Genomic DNA, 12,032 nt, shown 5'->3' on the forward strand with positions numbered 1-12,032 from the left:
CTTGGCAAGCTGGTTTCAAGTCCCAAAGTTTTGGGGGTTGTTTTGGTTTCTTTTCGGAAGCCCTTTCCATTTGAGGAGTAATTTTCTCTTGTAACGTTGCTTATATTTGGAATTGTAGCTTAGGGATTTTTAAGGGTGTATGGTTTGTTCGATTAAGGCAATATGAGGCTTAGAAAGAACAAAGGACTTCATATACTTCAGAATGGAGTTTGCCACTTCTATGTGGAAGCAAACAAATAAAAATAAATTGTCCCTAAATTTTAACTTCAATTTCTCACCCTTAAGCTTCTCTTACATTTTCCCATTGCAAAGGGACAGCAAGCAAAATTTGCTGCTGCTGTTTTCATCCCTAGCTGCACACATTTTAGTTTATAGGCGGTACTCTGTAACATATATATTCTACAAGCATGAGTGTGACAAACTACTGGCAAACACATTTCAACAGAAAAAATGCAACCATCAGGGAGGTGCAGGACATGAGCCATCTTCCGCAGTGCCTCCACACTGCTGTGCCCTTGTTTCTCCTCTCTGTAATTTTAGGGCTGTTACCTGCCCTGCCAGTGGCATGCCTTGGGAGTGCTTTCCTGCTCCTGGGTCTGATTAAATGTGATGTGGGGGGAGGCTTGGTTGGGCACAGCGCCTTGCTCCCTGGGAAAGATGCCCATGCAGGTTGGCTGGTTGGGAACTGGGGCTGTTTCCAGCTGGCCCTCCAGCTGGACCACAGCAGGCTGTGACCTCATGATACACCATAAACACCAGCAGTTTCTCTGCTCTTCAGAGTTACCTGGCTTGGTAGCTCTCATCTTTCCCGCTTTGACCTGGGCAACAGGGGGCCTGAGCGTCTATCCCTTAGCTCTGCTATTAGCACTTATGGGGCATGAGAAACACATCAAAATCCTTCTTGGCCAAGTTGAGCCTGGGACAGTTCCTGCAGCAGTCCCTCTGGCAGCCTCCCAGTGCTGTTTCCTTACTTTCTGTGGGTTAAGGAGTTGGGCAGATACAGGGTACTGTCTGGCAGTAACAACATGAATTGGGTGACGGGAACAGGACCCGGAGAAAAGGCAGATGTGGGGGAATAGCATTCCCTGCCTGAGATGTGCTCCCGGGGCCCTGACCCTTCTTCTCCAGGGTGCCTTGTGGGGAGCACAGACCTACATATCCAACAGTACCTGTCATGAGGAGACCGAAATGGTCTTTTGGGAGGCAGGCTTTAGAAATCAAGGGATCAGACTGGTATGAGATACATCCCTGTTTATTCTCTGATAGCCTGTTACATCAAAGACCATCATCGATGAGTCACCCGTGTGTGTGACTGTCGTCGTTACTGCTCTAAATATAAATGTCAAAGGATACTGAGCTGTAGGAATAAATCAGGCTTCATTGGCTTGTGTGTATCAGACAGGTCTTCCTTTTATGCATGTCCTTCTCTCTCTGTTATTAAGGCTGGTATGGTCAACAGGAAACAGCTGCAGAAACTCAAAGCTAGGAGTGCAGGTTATATTTTCATATGCAGATCTGGGATAGCCACACATTTGATCTCTTTTTGCTGGTTCTGTCAAAATTGTATCTGGGAAGAGCGAGAGAAAGGTTTGTTTTGACAGTATTTCAGAGGTAGAAACACTGAGAGACTGAGAAGCGTTTTCACACCCTTTTTTATACATGCAGAGTGTATGATTTTTAAATAAGCACCAGAGAGAAAGTAACTTTGCCAAGGCTATCAGTCACTGCTTGTAAGCTATGGACATGGGTACGCTGTGTGATTTACACTGGTCAGGTTAACTCTCTTTAATTAGGCTCTCTGGTTAGGAGTTTCAATTAGAAACACAAGTGATTGCTGTTGTTTTCTGTTGAAAGCTGAGAGAAACTGGTAAGAAAAGTCCCCTATCTTTCATCTTACTGAGCATCCTTTTCTCTTTTTTTTTCCCCACAGTAAAATCTGTTTTCTTAAGTCAATAAAATGATGATGAAGAAGGCCAAAAGAAAACATTGGGAGCCTGAAATTGCCTGTTTACTTGCCAGAAGCACTCTGCTCTGGCAACTGCAGTGGTTTAGGGTTTTTTTTACCTCTTGTGTTCCGTTTCCAGCATATGAAGAAGTGGTAATGAGCTTAAGAACAAGCTCTGCCTGTGCAAAGTAAATGCATCTTGATAAAAAAAAAAATCATTTAAAATCCCTATAGGATGTAAATAGAGGGGCCTAACACTGATTCACTTTACTACTCCCCTAATGAATGCTGTTATGAGGATAATCCTGTGTTACGTGTTAGAGGATAGTTAAAAGATGTATGATAAGGTTGTCCTTTGTGCATTTCTGCAAAGGTTTTCCTTAACGATTAAAGAAAATCCCATGGAAAGATTACATTTATTAGCACGTATCTCTGTTTCAGTTTGCTCATTAACATCAGAGAACTCTACAATAATGACTCAGGCTTCTATTTTCAAGGAAGAAAAATTACAACAGTGCGTCTGTGCTGAAACCACTTCCTTCAGCAGCACTGCAATATTCAAGGCTATTTCACTTTGCTTCAGAGACACTGGTATGTCTCATGCTACGGCACCTGAGGCTCACCCTTAGGCTTTGGCCCCTTAGTTTAGAATGCTGTGGCAATTCTTACACTTGGAGCATTTTATAAATAACGTACTTCTGGGGGAGTCGGGATTTTTTACTCCTTAGCTGTCTGCTTACTGTTGCTATTCCTTTCTATGTTGTGTTTTCCTGCCTGAGGCTGGATGGTTGATCTCTGCCTGTCACTCCTTGGTGCCTGAGAGGGCTTTTCTGGGTAGGACTCCCTGGCTATGAACAAGGAGAAGCTTTGTTCCTGGTGGGGTGGAGTTCCTCTGTGTTCCTTTATCATCCCCAGGTTCTGGCTCCCTCTGCTCAATTTTCTTTTCTTCTTTCCTGTCTCTCTTCTACCATGGGGAAGATCTAGTAAAGAATTTCAGGTTCTGAGAGTGCCCAAACCTTCATCCATCCTCGATAAAACACATCACCTGCCTTTACACAGTGCAGAGGGACAAGCAGAGCCCACAGGCTGTGGTCCACGGGATTATACTACATGCCCCTGTTGTAGGATTTTTGCAGGAGAGAGACCAAAGCTCTGTGTTCAGTGTGGGTAGCCTGAGCCTGTTGGTGTGCACATGGGTGCAAGAAGCATTAGTCCAGGGGCATCAGCAGCCAAGGGACTACGAGCCTCCTTCTTTACCATGCTGTTCCAGCTTCACATCCATCTCTTGACCCCAGCCCCTCTCAATTGCTTCCATGCTTACTGTTGACCCTTTTTCTTCTGTTTCTCTCATCATGTCAGCTGCTTCTGCCTGTCCCATTGCCTCATGATACAGCCACCTCTGTGCTAGCATCCTGGGAGATCTGCGTCATGTCTTCATCCTGTAGCCCAAACTCTTGCCTTGCTTTCTTGTAGTTACCCCTAGCCCAAGCAGAGCATTTATGGGTTCTCCAGAAAATTCCCTTTTGGGGGAAGGAGCTGGCAACTTTTGACAGGGAAACATGGAGTTGTATTCAGTAGAGAGAGTACTTAGTTCCTGAAGTCTGAAAATGTAGGAAGGTGGGAGACAACTGTGAGAAACAGAAATGCCAGAAAAATGTGGAGGATTTGGCAGCCCTGTCTTTATGTCTACATGTTATCCTGCAGAACAGAACTGAAGACAAACATACGAATGTGCTAACATTGAAGTTACTGGATGCGAGTCTTGCTACTGAATTGCTTTGGGGGATTTTTCTTTTTTTTTGTTTCAAGGTTGTTTTTGGTTTTGGTTTTTTTTTTTTTTTTGGTCATCATTCTGCTCTATTTAGTTCCTCTTCAGAAAATAGTAATGAAAAGTTACAGTGCTCCAGAACAACTCCAAAATTCTGTCTTTAAAAAGGCTCATTTGGTATTAGCTGCCTTTGGCTAAAACCGTAGCAAATGTAACTGAATGCTGTCAGATTGCCATTGCTTTGCATCACCACCCCAGGAACCAGACTGTAGGCATGAACCTTTCAGGAAAATCCATCATAAAAACATTGGTAAGAAGCTGGTTAATACCAGTCTAATGCAGTTAAACAGATTATCTTAAGAGTACATAGCTCTGCAACCCCTTTGTAACTACATCACCTGGACTACCCAGTTCTTTTAACCACTATTATGCTGCAGAGGGGAAGATTCAAAGTCATTTGGATGCAGAAAGTTATGAGAAGCTGTCAGCAGGTGTCAAAACAGAGTGATAATTTCAAAATCAGCCTACTCAGTAATTCAGTATTGTGCTTACCTCTGACAGGAGGTGATACTACTGCATCCCTCCTTGTCTGAAACAGTTTACAGCTGCTCTCCGCAGTTCACGTCATGTGTGCAATCAGATCTTCCTGTGTCTGCCACCACCAAGACAGCTGTATGCTGAGGGAATACCATTTATCTTCATTGCAAATAATGCTGAACTCATTACAAAGCTGTTAAAATTGACCTAAAATCTATCTGTTCTAATTAGTATAATGGAACTATTGACCTCAATAGACTGAACTCACAAAAAATAGTTTCAGTAATGAGAAGCAAAACAAAATGTTACTTGGTGTAAGGGTATCTTGCCCAGGAAGAAGTAGGGTATCTTACCCAGGAAGAAGGAGTCAAACAGAGCACAGTCCTGAGCTGCTAACTCATTCAGACTGGTATTTTTTTCTTGAATTGGAACTGAAGTTGAACCATTACTTTCAAGTCTTACAGAACTGAGCAGCTTCGTACCTGCCTGCCTTCCCACAAAGAACCTTTAGCTACTGCTCTTAAATCCTGACCTCCTCCTGTGCCAGCCTATGCAGCCCACATCCTGTTGGCAGCTGCATGGCAGCACTGTGTTGCAGTCTTTTTCCCTGCACCATCCTGCAGTGTTTTTGGTTGCTTTGGATCTTCATGCATGGACCAGTGCAACACAGACCTTCCCTGTCTCTGGCATGAGGGTTTCCCACTGCAGTGCTGTGAGGTGTGTGTGGCATGGGGCTGCAGGGTCCCTCCTCTGGGGTTCCTGCATGTGACCTCGCTCGAATGGCCATACGTATATGTCATATATGAGCATCTCCATACCTCATTGTGTGCATTGCCATCTGTCTGCACTGAGCACTGTAAGCCCAGATTCCATGGGACTGAAGGGGCAGGAACATGCAGAGGGGATGTCTCTCCTGATGCCCGGGGGCAACCAGGACAGCACTGCAGGCTGTGGTACAGCCCACCACACTCCCTCTGCCTTCCCTTACTTATGCCCAGGTTGGCAGTGAGCTGTTTCGCAGGCTGCTGCTGAAGAGGCTGCAGAGGGAAGGAGGTGGGAATGCAGTCCAACTTCACACTGAGAGTTTGTTCCTGTCCCATATCCCATAAATCCTGTCTTAACAGTTAGGCAGCTTGGTATGAGCAAGTTTGAGTTGGTTCATCACTACGCAAACTGGTTAACAAACATTTACTGATTTCCAACCAAGCTAAACTGCAATCAGATTTGATAAATGTGGTAATTCTGCCCCTTCCCTGACTGAAAATCAAGAACATAGAAGTGAAAATGAATGTTTTTTTCTTTATTATGATATGAGTAAGGGCCTATGCTTTATTGTTTTCAAAACACGGTTGTTATAAATAGTGCCATGGCAATTAGACCATCTCAATGCACAAGGTGAGAGGGTGGGGCCTGTAGCCAGCATGGATGCTAAAGCTCACCCAGGGGACCACAGGCACTAGGTCTTCGTTTCTCAGTGCAGAGCACTGAGCAGTCGGATTTTCATGCAGTTGCCTGTGTTTTGCAACACAGAGCTATAAACATGTCAGTAGAAACAGAGGAGTTTCTAAGTAGACAGAAAATGGCATGCTGCTGTATGTATACTGATATGCCTCTGTCTCTTTGGACTTTGCTTCTACTTAGCTTTCAAACTCACATAAACTCACTATTTCCAGTGAAGGCTGCATGTGCTTTCCTCATACTTTCTATCAGATGTGCTTCTATATCTTTTCTTAGCTTTCGTGGACCTCATGGGAGGACCCTTATCCACTGAGGAACTTGTGATCCATGCACCAGTTGCCTTGAGCAGGTGCAGGCACGTAGTGTGCTGTGCCGTACTGTACTGCACATACTGCTTGGCCTTCCGGACCATCCTGTCCTGTCCGTAACCCTTTCCATGGGGTACCCTCAGCTGGCTAATCATAATGGAAGAGCTTGGAGGTGGGACCTACTTGGCACTATTAGGCACCACAAGCACATCGTTGTCTTTATCTTGAGGTGAAGCAACATAATTTCATAGAAACATCTAACTGAAAATCCTATACAGAACACAATGCAGGTGAACCTTGCCTCTGACAGGCAGTCTGGGCAGCATGCCATGCCGTGATCACAGGTTGGTCTGGTGCTGCGTCATCTTGGGGTTCCAGTGTCATAAGGATCTTGTTCCTTGCTGCCGCCTTGTCTGGGATATTAATGAAGTAGTCAAACCTTTATTGAGAGTGTTTGTGTTTCTTTTTGGGGGTTCAAAAAGAACCAGCATCTCTTGGTGCGAAGCCATAGTCCACTGATACTTGTGAATATAATTATAGATTTTTTTAGGGAAAAATCCATTCCTAAATGTATACCCGTACAGTTAGGCCACCATTAATGTTGCAGATCATTAGGTCTTAGTCAGTGTATTATTGTGCTGTGTGGGAAGGAATCCTAATCTGAGTCTATTTTTGACTTTTAATGGTTGTTTTACAATGAGTTATAGTAGCAGAGTTCAAGTGTTTGCTGATTATTGCTGAGCTGGACTACTATCAGGCAGTTTTAAAAATAAAACTTGCAATTCTAAGAGTATCATTGAAGTTCCTTAAGAGAGCCCTGCTTGGCCTTTAAGCACAGTCACTGGGTTTCCTGAACTGGTGCTCATAGGCAGGGCTTGTGCAGCAGGGCAGTGCCACCCAGCATGGTCACTGCTTAATGGGGCTATTGACTTCTTGTGGTTCTCCGCTTTTCATGGAGTTCTTCATGTCGTGATGCAGTTAAGTGCCTTCGTGGAGGAAACAATGGGAAACTAAATTTCCAGGTAGTAAGGAGCCTGCAGGAAACAGAAATTGATATGAAAAAGATAAATGAACCACAAAATGTGATCAGCTGGTTCACATATCAACTGTGTTGTGCTTGCAGAAGTGTGTCGGCTCTGCAATGTCTGTTACGTTCCTCACAGAAGTTCACTCTTCAGAAACCAGAGAAGAATGGGAGCCAAAACTGGCTGTCTTTTTTCAGAACTTCCCCAGCATCAGTTTTGCCTGCGCTTGGACCTGGCCTTGTGTGCAGGCATGTAGGTTCATACGCTAACAATAACCTCGGCTGGGCTGCGGGAAGGTCACTGAAAGAGTTTCAAGGAAACACACAAGCCCTTGGCAGTTATATCCAGATGTAACTCTCTTGTCTATCTAATGCTAATTAAATAATTGACAGGTGTTTTTGTTTTTGTTTTGCAGGAAGAAATCATTCCTGTTTTCAGCTCTGTATGCTGCCTTTATATTTGGTGGTCGGCACCTAATGAACAAACGAGCAAAATTTGAACTGAGGAAGCCATTAGTGCTCTGGTCCCTGAGCCTTGCCGTCTTCAGGTAGGCATTTCTTCACACCAACTGCCTTTGACAGTAGTCCATGATGAGGGTTTGGGGTTCTTCACATACAGCAGCACTGCTAATGTGACAACAAGCTCACCCAGAAATGGCACTTCTTTAGTTTTGCTATTCAGGGTTATGTCCTGATCTATTCCTATCACTGAAATGATCCCCTTTGACTTACCAGATCACAGTGTTTGAAGAGGAGAGAAATCAATAAGCTTCTTGAAGAACAAAGATGACAATAAAGTGAGGACATAAGAAAAAGCACGTATCATTGTGATAAATTTACTGTGCAAGTTGCAAAGGAAAATAAGCTTGTTAAGATGTTACTCTTGTTTTCACTTACCAGTTATTATTGTATTTACATGGGTGCATATATGGAATATTTAGTCAAGACTGTAATCTCCATTAGAGTGCTGTAAACCTAAAGTCACTGCTTTGATGACACATCAATTAGGCTACTGTACTCAGAATCTGGCTTCTGGTTATTCTATCACAAAGAGCTTGTGAATGTAGCCGAAGGGTGGCTTCATGGCAAAAGGCAATTTTTAGTGATGAGCATCTCTAGCTGTGTGTCGACCCTATCATCGAGTATGGGGAAAGTCAGGTTCAGATTCTTGATAGTCGCTGAAGTCAGGAGTAAAACTGAATTCCACTTTATCTGCTTAATATGGTAAGTTTTAGTGAGACTGAAGACAAATGAACAATGAACAAATACTCATAAAATAGCCCTTGAAAACACATGAACTTGTGGTACAACTTACTAATAATGGTACACAGAAGACCTGAGGATTGTCTTTCATTTCAGTGCCCATTGGAAATATAAATTATAGTTCACTCAACTGCATAGAAACCATTTGCAAACCATTAACACTGATACCTGCATCATTTTCAAATATCAATATAGCAATTGCCAATTACATTAGTTCAAAAGTACATAAACCAGGTTTGCTTACTGCGCAGCTGTGAATGGTGTATAATTTTTCACAGGATGGGAATAGTTTGAGCTGAGTTTCTACAGATTAAAGTTAAGCATGAATGGAGAAGTTTGCTTTCTTTTGTGGCTTTTCCTTTTTTCATCCAAAATTAGTTTATCCCATTGACACTTTCTGAAACTCTGGCAGGGGAAAATAAATTGTATTTCTAAGTTGTCTCATCCAGCTGGGACATGCTAACAGCAGAAGGGTATGTTGGCTTGATTTTAATAGGTCATCAATACCTTTAAAAAAATATATCCTGGTGCAGACAAAAACTGCTGTGAAGATTCAGAATTTCCATCTGGTTGCATTTGATGCTGTACTTCTGGTGTGTGTCTAATGCAGTTTTACTGTTAGGGTCCTGTAAGCAATTGTCGCCATTTGTTCCAGAAATGGCTGAATTTCAGCAGCTGTTGAACTGGTTTCTTGATGGCATGTCATTCGTGGATCAGTTTGTAAAGTGATTTGTAGCCAGCAGGATCCCAAAATGCATATTCCAGTAACACCTTCTTACTGAATGTAGATGCTAAGAAATAGCTGATTTAACACAAAGCTTTTGTAGTTTAATTTTGAATCCAAGGGGAAGAAGCATTATTTCAGAAGCGTCCTCTGCATAAGGTGTCTAAGACGAGTTTTTAAATGACATTATTTTGAGATGAGTCTGTGGCTTACATTCACAATGTTGGATTTGTAAGCAGTTTCAGTAATTAAGTTCCGCCTGAAATCATAACCTAGCAAGAATACACACTACGTTGTGAATTTGCTGTCTAGAGGGACTTCAAAATCGATGTGTTCATTAGTTACTAGTTGGAGTTTCCCATCATGATCATACGAAATAGCTAAGGCATGGGCAGAGTGAGCTGCTGAGTGATGCTGGGTGAAATCTAACATGTGGACTTCATGTTTTTTTGAGCCACAAGCTTCCAGGCTGAACGTGCCACAGAGACCACAGAGACTGAACAATGTAGGCATTTGATCTGAGCTCTATTTGTGCAGACAAGAATCAGTGGCCAGAAGGGCACAGTTTGAGAGGAGTTCACCACTGCAGGGTTTGCTTTCTCTATCAGCTCCAATAGCACAATTCAGGGACAAGTGTTCCCCAAGCACTGTGGAACATACCCTTTCCTCTGCACATTGGGAAATAAGGCATCAGGGTAGAGAAAGAAGGGATGAACAAGAGTGTGATAGGTTTGGAATACACAGAAGCATTGAGCATTTAAACTTCTGGATTTGCTATCAGGGACCAGTTGATTAGGAAATATACATGGCTATGCTTCGAGGCACTGAGTAGTATGCAGCAAAGTGAAGTAGGGACGGGGAAAAATAATTTAGTGATCCCATACCAAACCAACCCAGACACAAAACCTCTTGACTTCTTGCCCAGAAAACAGAGGAAATGCAGAATATTAATTAAAACCTGAGGCGAAGACTTCTTATAACAAGTATTATTTAGAACATCTATCTCCTGGTATTTTACCACAGTGTCCTTTCTAGGGCCATCGGTCACTTCCGGCCTTATTGACTCTCTGAGCAAGCTGCACTAGACTTTGAATGCTGTAAACATTCCAAGTAACTTGGTCTTTTTTTTTTTCTGGCTCCTGGCATAACTGTCTGTTTCATTTACATACGCTTGTCCTGAAGGACGTTTCTGCTTCCTCATAAGGTTGGTGAAGGTAGATTTAGATGGCAGTGTTCTGCCTGTAGGCTTGCTATGGATCCAGAAAAATGTTCCTTAACTTTAAAAGGACTTCCTTTTTGGCTTTCTGGGATGCTGAAATGCTATTACTTTTCCGATACCTTGCAGAAATTCTAAGTAATATATTGGTCTGCCTTAAGTGGTTGTGCTGAGGAAGAAAAGCCAGCTTGGAGAGCTCTCAATTTTATGCCCTAAGGTCAGTGTGAGGGTTTTTTCTGGAGTCTTGTTTATCTCCTTTCTGACACTCCTACCATTATACCTGCTTCAAAAATCGTCAGAAATAGTAACACTTAGCAGAGGCTGGAAAGATGTGGTTTGGGTTTAAAAGAAAAATAAAACAAAGAAAATTGCCTGCCAGGCAATTACACGGTCCCTCTTCAGAATGTATCTTTTACACTTTGCTCTTGCCAAGATCATTTAAATGTGGTAGCAGCCACAGTAGGAAACTTGCCACACTTATAAATAAACAAAACAACTACACCACCCTACTGAGCTTGTTGAGCATTGAGAAGCTTGGTCAAGAGTGACTTTTGTGTCAACACTAGCAGCCAGCAGGATTTCTGAGGCAGAAAAGCAGCTTTATTTCCCATTGGAAGCGTTGACAAGTTTTGAACATTTTGTCTCTGCAAAAAGGTTACCACTCCTCAGTGAAAACTTCCGTAGGAGCAATGACAGTAAATCTTTCTTTTCACTTGGAAACTACTGTGAAAACATGATCTTCTGAAATCTTTGGCAGAGAAATTAGTTTGGGATATTTTCCTTGGGTTGTTGGGTTGGATGTTCTTTTCTCCCTAGCAGGTTTGTTGACTTGTTTCAAGCATTCCGAGTTTATTGTTGCCTGAAATGTTTTCAGTCTTTTGTTCTGTTTTCTACACTTGAATTAAGTGGTTTTGGCCAGCCTGGTTATCTGCTGAGGTCCTGAGGGGGCAGCTCTGTGCCGCTCTGTGTCAATGGGAACCTGCTGTTACAAAGCTGACACAAAAGTTCATTTTTCAGTCTCACAAGACCCCAAGGAAACTGTTGCTGATTCACCTCTACATGAAAGCGACAGTGAGCCCTGTATTTCTGAATAATTCCTGTGGTTAAAAATCTGCAAAAACACATTGAATCTGAGTTGCCGCTTTTATATTCATGCCACTTTGAACATAAAGTTAGGGTCATTCATTGAATTTTTTACTGAGAGTGTATCAGAAGTGTCATACTGGCACCTCTAGGAATTAGTGAAGCTGTGACCAGGATTGTCACAGTAGGATAAAAAGTCATTACTTTATGTTTTCATTATATCTCAGCTGGATTTTTGTAATTCCTTTTGTAGCCCGTAGAGTCTCTGTATGGCTATCATCACTATCAAGGAGCTTAAACATGTATTTGATCATCTCATCTTCATACAAGACAGCAGCATGTCACCATTTTCGCTTGCCCTCCATCCTTAAGAGGCTGCCAACAGATGTCTCAGGGTCAAGGCACTAAGTAATAATAGCAAAAGGTTGTCTTCTCCAGGGAAAGCTGTCCCATCAATATGGGAGTTGAAGATGCTAAAACATCCAATGTGATGCAATGATTTGTAGGCAGAGGCTAAGCCCAGCTATGGCTGGTGCAGCAGAGGAGGGATTTTCTCTTTGTCTAGCCAAACCACACAGCCATAATGCTATTATCATCACCTATGATTGCATAGATTCTAACCTAAATTCATCTATGCTGTGTAGCAGTGGTGGAAATCAGTTGATCTCAATACAGGCTTTCCAGATGTCTGTCTTCCTGGGAAACA

At 42.7% G+C, this 12,032-nt stretch overlaps 1 protein-coding gene across 1 annotated transcript in view; it reads left to right on the plus strand.

Moving 5' to 3' along the window:
• Positions 1-12,032, plus strand: part of ELOVL6 (ELOVL fatty acid elongase 6) — a 79,069-nt gene that overhangs the window by 44,649 nt on the left and 22,388 nt on the right. The window contains exon 2 of the mRNA XM_065690230.1: positions 7,457-7,588. Within this exon, the coding sequence (XP_065546302.1) occupies positions 7,457-7,588 (132 nt within the window). The remainder of the gene's footprint in view (positions 1-7,456; positions 7,589-12,032) is intronic.

The sequence above is a fragment of the Lathamus discolor genome, chromosome 1, assembly GCF_037157495.1.
Source record: "Lathamus discolor isolate bLatDis1 chromosome 1, bLatDis1.hap1, whole genome shotgun sequence".
NCBI lineage: Eukaryota > Metazoa > Chordata > Aves > Psittaciformes > Psittacidae > Lathamus > Lathamus discolor.